Raw genomic sequence first — 19455 nt, forward strand, 5'->3', positions numbered from 1 at the left:
TTAACGTCTCATTACGGACGAGGTAATTGAAAACTACCGCTCGCAGGGCCGCTGCCGACTCCCGCGCGCTAAAATGGCAACAAGCCGCCTGGCAACCCGCGCGAACTGGCGCGTCTGCCGGCCTTCCTCTCCGTGCTGAACTCGTGGACCCGCCCGCTCTTCCGCGTCCGGGCATGTTTGGGGCGCTGCGCCGATTGCGGTTTTTGGCGTTGCCTGCGATCATTCGAGATTCGAGTGTCAGCTTTGCAATCGGATCGGCCGTGCGAGCAGAAAGAAGATGGACGACGGCAACGGCAAACGGAAGCGGAAAACAATCTCAATCGAGCAGAAGGCGGCCATGCTTAAAGCCGTCGAGTCGGGCGCAAAGAAAAAAAAAGTGGCCGAAGATTTCGGCATAGCGTTGAGCATGCTGTCCACGATTTTGAGCAGCAAGGAAGTTGTCGCCGGTGCTGTCGCACGTGGCGTCAAAGGCGACAGGAAGAAGCTCGAAGCCCCAGCCTTCGAAGCGGTAGAGAAGGCCGTGTTTAAATGGTTTTTGGAAGCGAGAGCAAGCGGAATTCCTGTGAGTGGGGCACTTTTGCTGAGGAAGGGGAGAGACTTTGCATGCATCATGGGCCACGACGATTTTGTCGCAAGTGCCGGCTGGCTGCAGCGTTTCAAGGAGCGCCACGACATCGTCGGCAGGGCCGTCAGCGGTGAAGCTCAATCCGTCGACCGTGAAGCTGCTGTGGCGTGGGTGGAGAAAAACGTTGGACAGCTACTTGAAAAGTACAGCCCGAAAGATGTATTCAACGCAGATGAGACCGCCCTTTTTTACCAAATGTTGCCGCAAAAAACCTTGGCTCTAAAGGGTGAACGCTGCCAGGGGGGTAAGCAGAGCAAGGTCCGCGTGACCGTGTTGCTCTGCGCAAACATGGACGGCTCGGAAAAGTTGCCAGCCCTCGTGATTGGCAAAAGTGCGTCGCCAAGATGCTTCAAAGGGAAAAGGAAGCTACAAGTTAGTTATGTTTCCAGCCGGAAAGCATGGATGACTAGGGACATTTTCGCACAGTGGCTGTGGGAATGGGACGAGCGGCTCGGCAAGCAGAACCGAAAGGTATGCCTCGTCCTGGACAACTGCGCGGCCCACCACACCGCCACTGCGCTGCGGAACATCGAGTTATGTTTCCTGCCCCCAAACTGCACGGCTGTTGTGCAACCCCTGGACCAAGGGGTTATAGTGAGCTTCAAGTCGGGCTACCGCAAGCGTGTGATTGACAGAATTCTCGTGAACATGCGCATGGAGCGCGGGACGACGATCGACCTGTACATGGCGATCGACATGCTGCAGGGTGCCTGGATGGATGTTTCGGCAAGCACGATAGCCAATTGCTTCCGGCACGCCTCATTTGGCGTAAGCAGTGGTGACAGCGACGATCTAGATGCTGCCGTCAATGAGAGTGCCGCAGGCGACCAATCCCTGGCGTCGTGGGACGCTCTTCTTCACGCCGGTGTCATCCCCGACTGCGACACCTTCTACACGTACGTCAGTGCCGATGCTGATGCAGTAACGACGGAGGAGCTAACAGAGGAGGAAATTGTACGTGAGGTGACCGGGGTGCCTGATGAGGACTGCGACGACAGCCCGGAGCCTAATGTCGGCGAGTCCGACGTACCGACGTCCGCACAAGCGCTGGATGCGGCAGAGCTGCTGCGCCGCTTCTTTGGCGCGCATGATGACGGCGAGGACGGCATCGAAATAGCGGCTGCAGCTGAAAAAGCTATCATTCGTCTGAAGAAGGCTCGGCAGCAATCCATCAAGGATTTCTTTTCTGCAAAGTGAGCCGCAACGGCTGATGTGCTGTTTCGATCAGTGATGAGCCATTTCGCGCGAATAAAGTTGTGATTCTTGCTGTTCTTATTTTTTTTCGCTGGTTTTTCTCCACGCCACGGTCGTTTTTCTCTCGTGGCGGCTGCTGTGAGGTTCGGTGGTGAGTACATCCTCTTTTCTTTGTTAATTAGCGGTATATTGTATATAACGAACTAATGTTTATAACGAAGTAATTACGACTCCCCCTTCAACTTCGTTATAACGAGGTTTTACTGTATCTGACATCGCAGCACTCGAGCATTGTAATAAGCAGTTTGTTCCACCACAGAATGCATATGAAAGTGGACGGTGCTATAGCTGTTCACCGTTATATCCGATATATTGTTATAAATGGTATCGTTATAAGTGGACTCAACTGTACATGTAAAATGTATTTTTTATAATGAACTAAACGTCGGACCATGGCTCTGGGCCCACACTTCTGTAGAACAGCTCAGCGGGAGCAATCGGCGCCTTCTGCCAGCCCCGCTATGCAGCCCTCCTATTCGGCAACTGCCTGCCACGTGTAGGAAAGAGAAAAAGATGGCCACAACTGCTGTGCCGCTTTCAGGAGTCCGGCAGTCCTTGCTCGACGCTGCAAGAAGTGCTCCCTGCCAGCAATGTGCTGCGGCGATACAGGGAAGTATACTGGACTACGTCGAAAAGATGTCGCGTGTCCAAAAAGCGATTCTCAGTGATAATGCTAAACGCTGTGTTCAGGCGAAAATCACTACCTACTGTGAATAAGTGTGCATTTCTCTGCAATAAATTTCTTTCGGAGCAGATCATGGTGAGCGGCATGCGCTCACTTTCTCTGTCAGATTTTGAATCAACTGTTAACATTGTTTATAACGAATCTCATAGTGAAGTTCGTTATAAGCGGGTTCAGTTATAATGAACTACTTTGTATGGTGAACAAATTACGTACCATCCTGCTGTTTCTTAAAACCGCACTGCGGCTCCATCAAACGTTCATTTCTACCCGAATGTCCCTCCCTTCTGAGTGCCAGCGAAAGAGCGCCGTCGGTGCCCTCCTGTGCGCAGCAGCAGCAGCTCACCTGCGGGCAGGAACCCCACCAGGAGGTGCGCGTACAGCTGGCCGGTATCCCCGTACAGGCTGCGCAGGTACCGGTTCAGCCTGGGCGAGCACCGCTCGTCCGGAGGGGCCCCCGCACTGGCCAGGAGGCACCGCCGCAGGTACCGCAACACCTGGGCACACACGCTGGCGTCGTCACAGTGCTGGAGCCACTGGGTGCCTCGCAAGCAAGCAGGGTCGTCTGGAAGAGCACTCGTGGGGAGCACTCGTGGGGCAGGGCTGCCCTCTCATTGGATGCCGTCTGTCAGGAATTGAGGCTTGAGCAATACATATTTGACTAGAGTGTGAAAGGCAAGACAGGACAAGTCTTGAGTGACGCCAGGAAATGCATACACTGGACAGAGACACCAATAAAAGAAACCCTGCCCCTCTCTGGAAGGCAGCATCCACTGATTCGCTCGTCAGAAGCCCCCGCATGCTACACGTGACCGAGCAGCAGGCGGCCTCGTGGTGCACGCATGCCCCATCGAGGAGCCACCGCAGATGGACCTGCCCAGTGGCCCACCTCGGAGTACTGCTGGCGACTCCAGGGCAGCTGGGAGGCCGGGGGCAGCAGCAGGCCAGGGGGGGAGGAGCCCCCACCGCCACGGGCCTGCGGCACAAGGGAGGGGCCCCGTCACCAGCAGGGCCCTCCTCAGCGGCGGGGCCCTTCTCGACACCCACCTTGTCGGCCACCAGGCGCAGCATGTCCGGGAAGGGGGGAAACACCGGTGGCTGGCTGCCCCCCTCCTCGCCCCCCGGGTACAGGGCCTTGTGGGCCTCACGCCGGATCTCCTCCTGGCTGCACAGGCGAGCACCAAAGGTCACTCTGCTCGCCCCACTCTCTTAAACTTCTACTGAGCCCAATAAGGTATTGGCTAGTGCACGCAGGCACCGCATGGGGTGGAACCCTCTTCTCGGGTCCCATATGCGTCTAGCAGCTCCTGGCTGCCAGCGCGAGCTAGACCGCCAGGTCGGGGCTAGACAACAAGGTCTCCCATCGCTCTCGGGGGTCGGGTGTGGGAATAGGGGTGGGGGGCAGGCGGATCTCAAGAGACTCGCACTCGGCCAGGACGTGTGCCAGAATGCTTGTCTGTCCTTGCAGAATGGGCAAGTACTCTCATACCTGTCCGGGCACATCTTGTTTAGAAGTGCGGGATGCGCTAGTGACCCTGCCTGTATTCTTCCGATTACGGCCTGCTGTTTTCGGCTCAATTGCGGGTGAGGCCTGGGACATCTGCATCTACGCTCTCTGTACATTTCAGTCATTTCTCTATAGCTCGTGACGGGCGGATAATGGTGGTCGGCGAGTTCGTCTCCTTCCACCTTCGAGTGAGCCGGCACCCACACCTCGGGGGACACCCTCCCTTTTTGGAAGCTGGCGTGCACCTTCCTAGAGTCCGTGACTATACAGTAGAATCTCGATGATACGAATCTCGCGGGACCGCGAAAAATATTCGTATCATCCGAAATTCGTATGAACCAACACAGACCAAAAAATTGAGCGCTGAAAAAAGTTTTCGTTTATTTCTTTTCTTACTTTGGCGAGAACAAATCCGTAATTTTTTCTGCTTTTTTTTAACCCCCACGTCACAAAGCAGTCCTTTCTGGAGCGCGTAACGCTTCGCCTAGCTTCGCGCTGGTCTCCTCACTCCCGGTATCCAAGCTCGCTACACGCCGCAACAGTCAAGCAGGAACCGCATGGTGTGTTTTTGCACGCGATTCGCACGCCTCGGCTTTGCGCGCGCTGTATTTTCACGGCCGCATTGACGATTTCGCGCCCGCGGTATCTCCTACCTCGGTCAGAAAAAGACGCGGACGACTTGCGAAACGCTCGAGACAGCCCGCTGGCTCCGCCCGAGATGTTTAGGCTTAGCACTCCGGCAGATATTTTATGGCGCTTTCACTAGCGGCGCGGATGGTGTTTTATAGTACCGTTTTCGCCAACGTTATCAGCTCCTTTACTGCACAGAAACTTCGTGCCTGCCTTGAGCGGCATTTTAAAGAGCGGCTAGAAGCAGTCGCTCAAGCGGCCGTGCCACTTCGCGGCCGAAGCCGACGCCATGTTGCCGCCGCCGGCCGCGGCGCGCGCAGCGTGCGAGAGGTTTCGCGGCACGCATGGGGCGTGCGGGGCGCGTTTTCGCGAGCAGAAAACAGCCCGGCCATTTCTGGAGAAAGAAGAGTGACAAATGGGGAGAGAGAGCCGTCACTTGCTTGTTCGGCAGTCGGGCGCCGGCTCGTTCGTATCATCCGCTGAGCCGCGCAGATCCGTTCGTAACAGCCGAAATTTTTCCCATTGCAAACAATGCAATTTTGCCGGGACTTTTCAGAAATTCGTATCATCTCGAAATTCGTATCACCCAGAATCGTATCATCGAGATTCTACTGTAGTGCCGGCAGCCCTCGGATGCGTTAGCGCGAGGGCCACGGCAACTTCCTCTGCTTCGATCGATTGGGTCGTTCGGATCGATGCGTAGGTCACCAGGGTGTCTACGGTGGTGACCGCCGCCGTAGCCTTGGTTCCGTACTTGGGAAGCGCCGCGTCCGCGTAGAGGACGTCGGGGGTCCTCTTCGTGCTGGCGGGCCCCTTCGTTTTACCCCGGGCTGCATGTTTCTGGGAAGGGGCCTGGTCTTTACGACGTCCCTCCACTCGGGAGGTAAGGTCTCAGTGTACTTGCGCAGGACGGCCCGTCCTCTCTTTAAGGGGGCACACTGGTCTTAGGGTATCTCTTTTAATGAAACTGCACAGCATTGTGGAGCTTTTTGTGCTGATTTCAAATCTGCAATTAAGGGGGGACACTGCTCTTAGCAGAGCTTCCTTTATTTGTTACATAAACTCTGTGAAACTTGTCAGCCTTGCTGCTTTTTTCCCACTGATTTCAAATATGGCCTTATTTTTTGAGTAAGCCAATTAGTTACAAAGATATTTAGAGATAATTAGACATTTTTGGAAGAACAATAGACAAAACAGCGTTGGTCATAGCACTGTAATCTTTAAATTGTCCAATACTATGGACCCTGGCGAGTGCAACAAGAGAATCGGTTTTTTGATACACCGCTGGGAACTAATTTTGCAGCCCATTAAACTTGGTGGCACCAGTGGCAAGGAATGATTTCAAAATGAAATGCACTAAAGTGGCTATTTGCGCTTGTTGGCTGAACACGACAGGGTGTGTCTCGTGAGTGCCTAGTTCTCCCTTGTGTCCGTGTGCAAGCTGCGCTGTAGCCCCCTATCATGATTTCGAATGCCCATTTCAAATACCAGAGTTTAATGGGCTGTAAAAACTGATCCTCTTATTGCACCCACCAGGGTTCATAGTATAGGAAAATATAAAGATTATGCTTTTATGACCAACACTGTTTTGTCTGTTGTTCCTCCAAAAATGGTTAATTACCTCTAATTGTCTTGGTAACTAATTGACTTACTAAAAAAATAATGCCATATTTGAAATCAGTGGGGGAAAAGCACCAACGCTGACAAGCTTCACAGAGCTTACGTAACAAATAAAGGAAGCTGTTTTAAGAGCAGTGGCCCGCCCTAACATTTTTTGCGAGTTGATTACTTTTTGAGATAATTAATGATTAATTGCCATTATTTTGGGTCACAATAACAAAGTAACCACCCCATACAGAATGGTGATTACCACGCGGCTAGACAGAAAAATGACTAAGAAATACAACATTGGAAGAACTTTTTTGATTTAGCTTTTTTTTTTGTCGTTTTACAACACACTGAACTTCACTCCTCCCACGCTCTGCCAGAAATGGCTCACAGGTGGTGTGTTGAACATGAGATAATAATTTTCCAAGCCTTCCACTTGATAATTAGTTTCCGACATTCTATTCTCCGCACATTTAGGTATCAGAAGCAAAAGAAATCACCATCACACCTGCTCCAGGGTGTCTAGCAAATTATTGTTTTAGGATTCCCTGACTTTTCCAGGTTTTCCCTGACAATTTCAAGTGAAATTCCCTGACCACTGCATAGGTGCAATACGTACATGCAAGACCATTAGTGCAGAACACAAAACATTGTTTTATTTAGAGCGCAAACATAAATTATTCACCACAGATTGTAGTTGCTGACTAGAGTATTACATATTGCACAAAGTCTATGCAAACACAAATCGGCTTCTACTGTTTGTGTCAGCCATTGCACAAAAGTTCTTGAAGCACTGATCTGTTACTTCTTAAGAGCGTCTATTTTTTCTTGCAGGAGACTAGCTTCTGTCAGCGATTCACTAAGCAGCCTTCGCTTCTTTTCTTCCAGTTCTTTGACAAGAGCAGCCACTCTTTTCTTGTCCTTCTGAGCACCTGACTCCACCTGTCTTCCTGCCTTCTGTTTCTGCAATTCCTCTCTGAAGACGCTGTAGGAATTGCGAACCATCTGCACCATCTTGTCAGTAATTACAACTTTGTCCACACCACCTGCTGCCAACACAGCATCATGCACCAGTCGTTGTGCTATCAGTGAATCTTCTTTCAAGTTTTCGACGAGGCATTCTTTGTTGACTGAGAAGCCTCTTTCTACGGCAGCATTGCCGTGAGACAAGCAGAGGATGATCTTGATAAAAGACAGCAGCTCTTTGTGATCATGCGAGCAGAGATCTAGCCACAGAACGTCCAGCCTCTGCTCTTTCCTGTCAAAATTGTTCAATTTTTCTTGGGTGAGGCTCAATGAACAGATCTGTATGTAAGAACGATGGGCCCGCTCTGCTTGCAGACCAGTGAGCCACTGGTGTTCTGAAAGCACTTCAAGTGCGAGGGTCAATCGTTTTCGGCCAGCCTCCGGAGACAATGCGAATGTCGGGTCCAAACAGCTGGCACCCCTAGTTAGCTTATATTTCAACGGTGACCTCTCCACCACCTTTCGACAGCACACTTTAACGAAGGAAACACAGTCTTTCTTGAATTGGTGCAAGGTAAGCTGTGGCATTTTGGGCACCTTGCGGAGCTCATTCTTCGCAGCAAACCCAATGTCAAAAGCGGGTACAGGTATACAGTTCTCGAGTTTTTCTGGGTCAACCTTGAGCAACTTGGCGGGAGTGTCAGCAGCCTCCAGGATTTCCTTCTTGACAATCCTTGCAAGCAGCGACCGCAGGATATTGTGCAGTGCAGATGAAAGAAAGGGCACCATCGGCTTGTCACTCTGAAATTCTGCCAAAAATGGCTCCAGTTCCTCGCAAATCGACAGCATGAAGGCTAGTTTTGCTGGCAACAGCTGATCACCAACTCCTTTCACAACGGCATTGTAGCTGGAGCACGTTGGCTGCTTCTTTGCCTTCGCAGAGCCCTCTACAAACTTCACCAAGTTTGGAAGAACTTCTAGTGCCCTGGTGATAACCTTCCCATTTTCGAGCCACCTGACAGAACAGAACTTGAGAGGAAACAGTGCACTCCCTGTAAAGGTGACGTAGTCAGCACGACGAGCAGGCACACATTTGAACAGGTTGTAGCTGCTACGAAGAAAGGCGATCACATCCCAGCCGGTTGCAGCATGACCTGCCTTGTATGCTCCATTTATTACGTGCAGCCCACAACTTCCAATATCTAGGATATTGTGACTCTCATCCGACTCCTTGAGTTCCTCCTTCAGTGACCTCAGGAACTTTATGTTCACATTCGGCCCATCCATTGAAACTTGCAGTATCTTGGCATGCTTGAGCTCTTCTGTGGCTTTCCTGAATGCAGATGCCAGGTCTTCCGCACACGTGTGGCCCAAGAAGCATGAAGTTAGGTACTGCGTTTTCACAGTGCCATCAGTAGTGTCATCCCAATATCGGACGAGCACATCCATCTGTTGCTTCTGTGTCACTTTGTTTAGTGACTCGTCAAACGAAACAACTAAGAACGGCACACCGGCAAGGCTTGATAGCAGCTTCTTACGAAAGTAAGGCGCAATACCATGGCAAATCGTATACCCTACCTTGTCCTTCCCTAGGTGAAGTTTTTCAGCGACTTCACATCCCGGAAACATAAGAGGGAAGAGCGAGGCCGACGCCGCTGTTGACCGAAAAGATCCGTGAGTCGCTACCGCGTTTAAGCACCAGATTATCTCGGCCTTTGTCACAGCGCTCTTCAGAAGAAAGCCGCTCATCGATGTCTTTGCACTTGTCGTGGTTGCAGGCTCCTCGGGCGCACCTGTCCGGTCTCCGCTACATTGGGCCGAAGCGTTCGTCGCTGGCGTAAAAAACGACGACATGCCAGCTTGCGAAGCGCTCGACCGACACTTGAAAGCAGCAAGATGCTTCTTGCTGGACGCGTGACTCGAAACTGCAGTGCTTCCCATGTTGCTTAAAGAAAAAGTTTTGCAGCACAGTGTGCACTGAGCACTGTGAGGATCATTCTGCACTGGCTTAATCCAGCTTGCATATTCCGAAACGTTCGGGTTCGTCCAGTCCGCATTAAAGAAGCACTTTCTCGCCGCCAACATTGTCAGTGAGAATTCTGACTTCACTTCTGAAAAAACGATGAAAACACCACGCCGCCGGAAGGTTCCATCGTTCAAAACATGGCGGAAATGGTTCAAAACAACAGAAGTGTATGCCCAGCATGCCCAGCGCGCGCTGCTCAAGGTTGCCAGGCCGCGGGGAAAAAAAGGCCAAACTTGTCAACCCTGGCGCTACTGCCCCACTGGCTTGGATTGGATCTGTCCCCGTTGGCTGCTTGCGCCGATTCGGGTGAGCAGAGTCCGCGCTCCACGCCGGAAAGTCAAGTCGCGGGTCATTTTCCCTGACTGGGTTCGCTTTTTGGCAATATTCCCTGACAATTCCCTGATTTTTCCCGGCGTGTATCATTTCCCTGATAATTCCCGGTTTTCCCGGTTTTCCCGGTTGCTAGACACCCTGTGCTCTGGTTGCTGAGACATCCGTCGCCAAAATTCTAGCTTCGTGTTCCAAGAAAAGTGCCATTTTACCATCAAATTCTGTGCAAACTTGGCTGCAGAGTGCACTTTAAAATGCTATTTACAGGGGTGAGGCAGCTTAATGAGATTTGGGAGCAGTTTTTGGAGCAGCAAATTCTCCATTTTGGAGCAGAAGAACCTTGATTTGGAGCAGGAGAACGACATTTATTATGTCACCTTAGGAGCCTAAAAAATAAATTTTTTGGCAACTCGGGGGGCAAAAGTGCACTTTTTAATAGGTTCTGTACGTACATAACACTGAAAAAGCCTTTCAATAAAGTTTTTTCTACCATAGTATCACAAGGTACGAACTGCACTACCTTTTTATAAATCATTTTTATCACCATGTGAATGCCGAAATTATTATTTTTTAAAATCCCCAGACTCGGCTTTACGCGCAAGTGTAAGAGCCACAACAAAAATCGCGCAAAGCGAGGTGACCAGCCCTCCTATATCAATCCTCAAGGTGCACGTTCACTAACGTTGGTACGTTTGGCCACCCCTCTTTTGGCAATACACTTCAGCTCAGATGGGTGAACCGGCGTGCAATAACAGCAGCCCGTCCTGCTATCGGCGAACCCTGCTTGAAGATTTTGCGGCGATGTAGCCTGCGGCGCCCCTTCTGCAGTGTCCATCGTCCCATCCCCGCCGCTCGCAAGCTCGCTGTCACGGGCATCAATAACTAAGCGTTTTAAAACACCGCAATGAGTCCAAAATTTCACTTCAGGCACGCACCGCGCCTCACACTCAAGGCCGACATGAACTCCCGTCTTAGTCGAACAACTTCCCGCAACAGATCAAACGACTAAATGTAAACGCAGCCACCCCCATAACCAAAACCACGGTAGAAATCGGCGTGAACGAGCCTCTGCCTGAACCACGAGCAACTGCTTTGCCCGGTCGCCATGTCTTCCAATCTTCACCACACCAAGATGGCGGCGCCCAGTAATGTCATTCTGGAGATACGGGGCGTTTTTTTCACCAGCTCGTCCAAATAGTTTGGCGCCTCAGCAAACATAAGTGTTTTTCTGTAGGACTTTGCAATGGTTTTCGGTGGGAAAGCTTTAAAAACGCACAGAATATAGCATGTGCAACCCGACATTGTGTCTTTCGAAAAAATTACCTCGGGGACAATTTTATGTGGGTCTTTTATTGGATGATCAATCAATTAAACCTTTACAAACAGCATCACCTTGGAGTGCGGGAAAATTATGCCGTCTGTAAGCATTTTTCCTCACTGAAACTGACGGGAGCGTTAAAATCCTCAGCGCTGAGACTGTTTTGGAGCAGTCTGGCGCAATTTTTGCAATTTTCAAGCTTTTGGAGCAGCCTGGCACAGGAAAACAAATTTGTATCAAAAGTGCGCAATATGCGCAGCTGTCTCACCCCTGTATTTACAATAAAAGATGGTGCCTTTCAATGAGAAAATTTTCAGACTGATAAGAAAATGGCCATGGATGCCAAAACTGCCATTTTTCAAGGAACGATTTTTCTAGCCGTTTTTGGGCCCCAAGGGCTACAGAAGCAGACACTGGCAAGCTCAATTCAAAACCAGTACAAGTGTGAAACACAAGGTCCTGTTTCCCTTAGTTCTACGCTCCATACAGCCAAGGCAGTGACGAACGCAACGAAGGCACGTCCCCTGTGGTGACACCACTCGCCACACAGCCCGGCACTGCAAACCCACCACTGCGGCCAGGAACCAAGGGAACACTAGTCTCCCAGGCTAGAGCTCGTCGAAGCAAACAAGTGCCCGCACTGCTTTCACCGTGCCAAAGGCCCTGCTAAACTGCTGATCAGACTGATCTCCTGGCAAAATACCCCTAACGTTTTGCAGGTGAAAACTGCTGCTGTGCCTTCATTAGCAAGGGCAGTTCCACCCATGGCCGCACTAACCAAGGGGCAGCACCACGATGAAGAGTGGCGGTCAAAAATTGACAAAATCCCCATTACCAGCTTGTCAGAAGAACTCACAATTGTGCAGCGTGGTTGGTAGCCATGCCATCTTGGGGAAACTTCGCAGGAGGTTCACATGGGTGTTGCAAAAAGGTTTGGCCAGGATGTCGAGTGGTCACCCACTGGGTCCCGTATGCCCAAAAGGAGTGCCACCTTACACAACCCGCCGACAGGGGTGTCTGAGGACGAGCAGTAGCCGCCATCATGGGTGTCTGTGCGGCTCTTTGCCCCAGCAGGAAGGGTGGGTGGGCGAAACAGCGCTCCTTAACAGGTACACAAGTGCTGCTTGACGCTGTGGTGCGGCTGGTGCAAAACGCCTGCTGCCCCACTATGGAGGTGCAAAGGTGTCCCTCACCTGTCCCCGGCGGCCAGCAGCAGCAGGTAGCGGGCGGGTGGCCAGTGGGGCGGGTACACGGTGGCCGCGAAGCCCAGGGCCGCCCGGCGCACGTAGGGGCTGTCCGCCTGGCCGTGGGCAGTCACCAGGGACAGCAGCAGGTCCCGCAGGCTGTCGTCCTGGTCCGCCCGGGTGGCCAGTGCCCGGGACACGGCCGCCAGGGCCTCCAGCAGGGCCAGCCGGCACTCCCCGTCCTCCTCCTGGCCAGCCACAACACGGAGGGGGGGCCTTCAGCACTACCAACAGGCGCAGGGTGCACTTGTGCGAGTAACTAGCCCCCTGTCAATGGAAGGCTCCTGCATAGCAGCTCCCCTCTGTGCCTCGAGGGTGCCACTGTGGAATAGACGGAAGGGGGAACCTGGCGTGCTAGCCATTTCCCGCTGCCCAAGCAGTGATCACGAGGCCACCTCGTGCTTTGGACAGCGAAGCGTACAAACCAGCTCAGCAAGACACGCAGTGGGAAACCATGGAAGGACAGACAAGACCAACCAGGACACAAGCCCAAAGACAGACAAACCTGCTGTTTACACATCAGTCAACAGGAAGAAAGTCAGGACACTATCAGATTGCAATGCCACAGTGGAGCAAGATTAGCCCAGCTACACTTTAACACCACGCACTCGCTCATACCTGCATTTCCTTCACCCAATCATGCCCAGCACAAAGGAGCATTATGATGTAAAATGCACACTGGCCTACATTCACAGATCAGATCAAGTGACGCCCATACGCACGAACACAGAAAATACCAAAACAGGCATCAACGCCCCATACTCTTTCCTGCCCTATACTTTGTGACATCCCAAAAATCATCAATGATAGGATGCCTCAACGCAGGCATGCTACATTAAAGAGGCAAGCTTTGTTTAATTTTTTTATTTGGTTATTAACATGTTTCACCTGTGGTACGTACAAGCACTGCCAACAGCCAAAAGATACATGCAGGGCTGCAACAGGGTACAGTGCTGGGAGCAGCCAGAAAAGCCGTCTGTGCCAGCCCCCCACCAATTAAGTTTCATCTCTGCACTATCCACTATACCATGCACTAGAACACACTGCAAAGCAGGAACGCAGTTCTTGCACTGCCTACCTCCAGCCCTGGTGAGTGCACCTCGCTACTGAAGTTCCACGGGTAAACCTCACGCGCAGAGTCCAAGGGAATCGGAAAACAGGCCTCGCTTCGTGTCCGGTAGACAGCAGTGTTACGCGAACTCACGGCGGCACTCCGTAAAACAAGGCGTTTGCTGGCATTTTTCCCATCAAACGGCGGTTTCAGTGCGAGCGAAGCATATCTTTGTCTTCGCTTGTCACGGGGTTGCGAGGGTCGACAAATGTAATTAAGCCGTAGACTATGTTAACTGGAGCGTGTTAGAACTTCAAGGCCTCCACATACACAAATCTACCGTATTTTCAGGCACATAACCCGCCCCTGCATATAATCTGCACCCCACTTTCAGCCCGCCAGAAAAGAAAAAAAAATCCTCGTGTATTTCCCGCACATTTGATACAGGAAAGGCTGCACCAAAGCTACCGCTCAAGTAACACATCACATACTATGTAGACAGAAAAAGCGTATATTTAGCAACTAGAACACACGGACTGCAAGGCGGAAGTCACAATTCACTATAATAAAATTAACTTGTTAGACTGCGCTCGTCCTTGTTTTTTCTCCCCTGTCCTTGTCTGTCTCGCACAATGGCTGCCATGGAAGGCTTAGTCAGTGTTACTGCGTAGGAGCTTCACGGCACAATGCGCATTGCCATGAACCCCGCGTATTATCCGCACCCCTAATTTGCCACTAAAATTTTCGCATTTCTGGTGCGGGTTATACACGACAAAATACGGTAACCCCAAAGTTCACAGGCGAAAATGAGTAATTACCTCACAACAAAAGATAAGCGAGGGCAAGGCGTCAATACATAACTCAATACATACCGCTACGATCGTTGGAAATGGTCGACTAAATTCACTTCACATTTAAAAAACTTCAGGGTATACGCTGGTCTTAAAATGAACTTTGTTCTGTGATAATTAAAATCCCTTTGCATATGTGTCTTGTCTTCCTCATTTTAAATATGCAATTAGTTTTCAAGTGGCACAATTATTTTTTGAGTTAGTTTCTTACGGGCCCTTAGGCAACTCTTCATTCAAATTTGTTAAAAATAAATGATACGGATGTGTAGCTTAAAACCTGCCATGCATGCTGATGCTATTTATATTTCTGTAAAGCTAGTTGACTGGATAAAATTAGTTTAATTACGCAAAGTACAGTTTTCAGAAAACTTGATGAGCTCTTAATATTGCTCATAACATTTATTTGAGGCCCATTCAGCCATTAAGGGGGGACGCGGCAAGTAAAACTATTTTTGCTAATTATGGACCAAATTTAGCCAAATTAGGAGATTTTATGTAGTTAACTAACCTAATAACAAAACTTAAATCAGTTTTAAAATATCTTCTATACTTTTTGAGTTACCAGACTAACTACCTTCACAGAGCTGTCGCAAGATTAATTAACTAATTAGGCAAGAACTCAACAAGATTTTTATGTCAGCATTACCAGGAAGGTCCATTCTGTGCAAGGAAGCTATTTGATTACTGATTTATTTCCTTTAGGTATCCAAAAAGAAAGACAGAAGATTCACTTTCTTTTTGACATGACACTATTTCTGATTTGGAAAGGAAGGTGAAGCTTTACTTGTTATTTCTTTATGCTTAAAGGATATAATGCAATAATCTAATAGCTTCCTTGCACAGAATAGGCATTTCTAATCACACTGACATAAAAATCTGGTTGACTTCTTGCCTAATTAGTTAATTATGCTGATTGCAAGCTTCAGGTAATTAGTCTACCAACTTAAAAAGTATAGAAGGTATCTTTAATCTGATTTCAGTACAGTGTAGACCATTTATAACGTAACCGCTTATAGTGCGGGACCGGATATAACGCGGGTTTTTGCGACCACCGGTTTGCCTCCCATAGAACTCAATGCATAAGCATACCGCTTAAGATGCGGTTGGCCGAAGCACAATACCGTTTATAGTGCGGTTTTTCGGCGGGTCTGCTGATCGACCGGCGCAGCTGAGGCATCGTTTTAGGGAAGCAAAAGAAAAAAGAAAGGATGAAATCGGCCATCTGACGCAGCGTGCACCCCTTGCCCTCCTCTAACGTAGACACCCAAAGAAAAAAAAATAGGCACCCTTTAGTTCGCGCGTACCTGATAACCACAACTGACCTTGCTTGATACACCTCGGAAGATAGCGACAGACTCCTCACCGCGCGCAGCAAGTTGATTGTATTAGTCGTGAACCGCATGGCCCGTTTTCGCGCACGAATCGTGCACATCGGCGTTGCGCGTCAGTTTTTTTTTTTTTTTTTTTTCGTGCTCGTATCTCACGATTCCGCGCTCGCGGTGGCTTCTTCGCGTGGCAGTGGGAGGAGCCTGACGACTTGCACCAATGTGGAGACGCGCACCTAATGGCGGGAGATTCGAAGCGCTCCGAGCCGGCAAGCCCCGCCAGAGATGTTTAGGCTTACCACCGCGTTATTTTTTGATGGGCGCTTTCACAAGCAGCGTGGATGGCAGTTTATATTCCACTTTTCGCCCACATTATTAGCTCTTTTCTTGCATGAGCATCTTCTCTTGCGCCCCGTGCGGCATTTCAGTGAGCGGTTAGAAGCGGTCGCTGGAACTTACTGTAACTGCCTGCACCGCTTCACGGCCAGTGCCGACGCCATGTTGCCGCCTCTTACCGCGCCGCCCACACCACGCCAGTTGTATCTGCGCTGGCGTGCACTGCACGTTTTCGCGATACCAAATCTACCACGCGGTTCACGCTTTAGAACGTTGTTGCAGATAAGCCACCGCTCTTTCCCTTTCCGAACATTCGGGCCGCGTGAAGCCGAAGATTTCCACCACCAGTACGTTGCGCTGATAAGCAGCCGCCTTCAGCATCGTGAACACAAGGTGGGGCAAAAAAAAAAAAAAAAACCGCTGGCGTTCTTATCACGTCTTGCGGCATCTGTTCATAGACGCTAAAAACGCAGCCATGGTCTTTCAAAACAAACACAACGGAAGTTAAAGCCGCGCTCGCCGTTTGTGAGACTGCGCTTTTGCCCTGCAGCAGCGGCTGATGTTAAAAATAATACGAAATATAGACCGTGCCTTCGTTTTTAAGTGCTGTGCGTTTGAGTGATGATAAATATAGGTTGACTTGAGAGATAGGTGGCGATGGGGTTGAATTCGCGCGTGTTTTGGTTATAGTGCGGTACCGCTTATAATGCGGTTTTTTGCGGCTCCCGCGACATACGTTATAAGCGGTCTACACTGTATTTTTGTTAGAATGGTTAGCTACATAAATGCTCCTAATTTGGTTCAATTTGGTCCATAAATAAAAAAGTCGTTTTACTTGCCACGTCCCCCCTTAAAATAGCATCAGCATGCAGCTAATTTTATCCCGAATTCAACGGTATAACGTTTGTAGAAATCCTTTGATAAGAACCTGAAAACAACTGTAAGGCCAGGCACATATGCAAGAAAAAGGAAGCTGAGAAAAAAGCAGTTGAACTTTGCTGCAAAGTGACAGTTTCGCCTATTGAGCATGTCAAAAAAAGAACCACGTTAGAATGTAGCTCGCTTTTCACTCAGCACAAGCATACCAAGTTTTGCTAAAATCAGCTGATGGGAAAATTATGAAATCCTCTGTATGTACACCGATGGTACTTGGCAGAAAAACTGAACAAAAGCAAAGCCATAGAACGTCGCTTCAAGTTTTACACTGTTGGCAGCGCACCGTCACTTTTTGGCGACCAAGGCTGAGGTGCCAATCGCGCACCACAGTTTAAAAAGTTTATTTTGTTATTCAATCCTTGCAATCAAATCAGTTCCAGGGCAATTTGCATCGCACGAAATGAGCTGCAACGAAGGGGACGGTAACGGAATGCACCCCACTGTTCTGTGACTGCATGCGCTTGGCTAGGTGGGATAACCACTTGCTCGATTTAATCAACTCGTATATCACGTCACCACTGCTCATTGTGCACAGTGCGAGCCTTTATCATTCCCAAATTGCTCATGTACATGGTAACCTGTCAACGAGGGAGCACGCGCCGGGAAGCGGGCCGACCTGCCGCGGCATCGTTGATAACAGAATGAACGCACTTCCCTCGAGTTGCTGGCATCCTCCACTTTATCATTTCTTCTCTTTCTATTTGCTGCTGATCTAGGATAGATGCACAGTAGTGCACCCTCAGGCAGCCTGCAGGTGCGCTAAGCCTACCTCTGTCTCAGCACCGTTCTCGCAGTGTGCTGCTGCCACACACACACAGAAAAGCGCATTCCAGGCGCTTTCTAATACTGTTCCTTCATTCTGTCAGTTATCGATAGACATGTTTACTTCATTTTTATGCCATGCAGGGCTTTTGCCGGTTGTCACATAGACGAGTACATGAGCCGTTGCACTGTGACGAGAGTGCCAAGCCGACGACCCACAGCACCCAGCCAATCAGATTGTGCCCTGCAGTCACGTGCAGTCAGTAGTTCTGTCTTTTTTTCTACACCAGTTATCCTCTCAACCAAGGGACGAAATGAAGCGGTTCTGGCGGGGATTTGAAAACGAAAAGACACCCTTTGGAATGAGACCAAGATGGACACCATAGCGCTTGTAGAACCCGCGTGGCAAGCGGTCAGAAAAATGCTATTTTTGCATGGAATACTGGCCGATTTTAGTGGTCATCGGTGCTATAAATTGATATTATGGCTCAAATACATACTCCCGGGTCTGGATATTTGGCTGACAGGAAGAAAAATAGCTCTACTTCCCGAAAATGGCAGTTTTAAAGAATTGCTTTTTTTTTGTTCAAATTTCGGGACTCGCAGACCTGCATTTCCCCTTCAACCTTTCATGCAAATATTATTCTCTTTTCTATATGTTTGCGATGCGACACAGAAAAACATTTCTCTCACTTTTGGTCATTTTTCATGGATTGTGGTGCAGCGAGCGGGACCGGCAAACAAAACCATGTGACACAAAGAAGGCTGCGAAGGCCGTAGTGCCTGCGAACTTACAGCCACGCAAAAACCAACTTCCATGGACGCTCATAGTCTTGGTGAAACCGAAACCATAGCCACCTTTGAGGCAAAAACACGATGTCTCAGCCACGTTTTGGGGGCAGGGAATCATGGCAGTCGTATCTTGCGGCTCAACTGGGGCTCTGCAGTGCAGGACGGCGCTGATAAACAAGTCTGGCGCTCAATGGCGCAAATGGTGCAGCTGTTCCCCCCCTGTACATGTGAGGGAGTGGACACGAGAGCACACCTTACCTACTTACCACTAGCACACACATGTGTAAGCACCTCAATCGAACAGCCAGAGGGGAAAGAAGACATCATCAGTTGGCACAACAGGCTTGAAATGCGACGACTACGAACTTCTTTGATCAACTGCGCATGCGTTTTCTACATCTGCTCCCAGGTGGCACTACACCTGGGGAAAACTTGGCCAGGATCATCAGGCGCTGCTCACCAGGGCCCGAGCTTGATGGCAGCCTCTGTCTGCACACCTCCACTCCAAGCTGGCTTCAAAAGACCATTTGTGATTGGCTCCCAATCTTTGCGACAAACTTAAGCCCAATGAGAACATTCTTTCAGGAAGGCGACAGTCGAGTAGAGACAGGCCTCAGCTCGCTTGTGGGGGGACATGGCTCTTAAAACTATTTCTTTTCGTTTTTAAGTACACTCTGTGGAACTTGCCAGACCTGCTGCTTTTTTTCCACTGATTTCAAATATGGCATTATGTTTTTAGTTCGTCAATTAGTTCCCGAGATAATTAGAGGTAATTAGTCATTCTTGGAGGAACAATAGACAAAACAGGGTTGGTTGTAAAACTGTAATCTTCACATTTTCCAACACTACGAACCCTGGTGAGTGCAATAAGAGAATCAGTTTTTTTTATGCATCGCTTGAAACTAATTTTACAGGCCATTGAACTTTGGTGTTTGAAATAGGCATTCGAAATGGTTCCTTGCCACTGGTGCCACCAAAGTTTAATGAGCTGTAAAATTAGTTCCAAGCAATGAATTAAAAAACCGATTCTCTTATTGCACTCACCAGGGTTCGTAGTGTTGGAAAATGTGAAGATTACAGTTTTATGACCAACCCTGTTTTGTCTACTGTTCCTCCAAAAATGACAAATTACTTCTAAGTATCTCGGGAACTAATTTACCAGCTGAAAAAATAATGCCATATTTGAAATCAGTGGGGGAAAAGCAGCAAGAC

At 49.6% G+C, this 19455-nt stretch overlaps 2 protein-coding genes across 5 annotated transcripts in view; both read right to left on the reverse strand.

Moving 5' to 3' along the window:
* LOC144158118 (proteasome adapter and scaffold protein ECM29) overlaps positions 1-19455 on the reverse strand; it is a 293901-nt gene that overhangs the window by 189256 nt on the left and 85190 nt on the right. For all 4 annotated transcript variants that reach the window (XM_077688775.1, XM_077688773.1, XM_077688774.1 and 1 more), the window contains exons 10-13: positions 12140-12378; positions 3609-3726; positions 3451-3537; positions 2908-3058 (exon numbers count right to left, since the gene is read on the reverse strand). In XM_077688775.1, coding sequence (XP_077544901.1) covers positions 2908-3058; positions 3451-3537; positions 3609-3726; positions 12140-12378 — 595 coding nt within the window. The remainder of the gene's footprint in view (positions 1-2907; positions 3059-3450; positions 3538-3608; positions 3727-12139; positions 12379-19455) is intronic.
* LOC144158119 (uncharacterized) lies at positions 6845-9767 on the reverse strand. The gene has a single exon (XM_077688776.1). The coding sequence runs from the start codon at positions 9355-9357 to the stop codon at positions 7108-7110; it is 2250 nt and encodes a 749-aa protein (XP_077544902.1). The 5' UTR covers positions 9358-9767; the 3' UTR covers positions 6845-7107.

The sequence above is a fragment of the Haemaphysalis longicornis genome, unplaced genomic scaffold (genome assembly GCF_048455015.1).
Source record: "Haemaphysalis longicornis isolate Haplotype H1 unplaced genomic scaffold, Haemaphysalis longicornis Haplotype H1 scaffold_10, whole genome shotgun sequence".
In the NCBI taxonomy this organism is placed as follows: Eukaryota; Metazoa; Arthropoda; class Arachnida; order Ixodida; family Ixodidae; genus Haemaphysalis; species Haemaphysalis longicornis.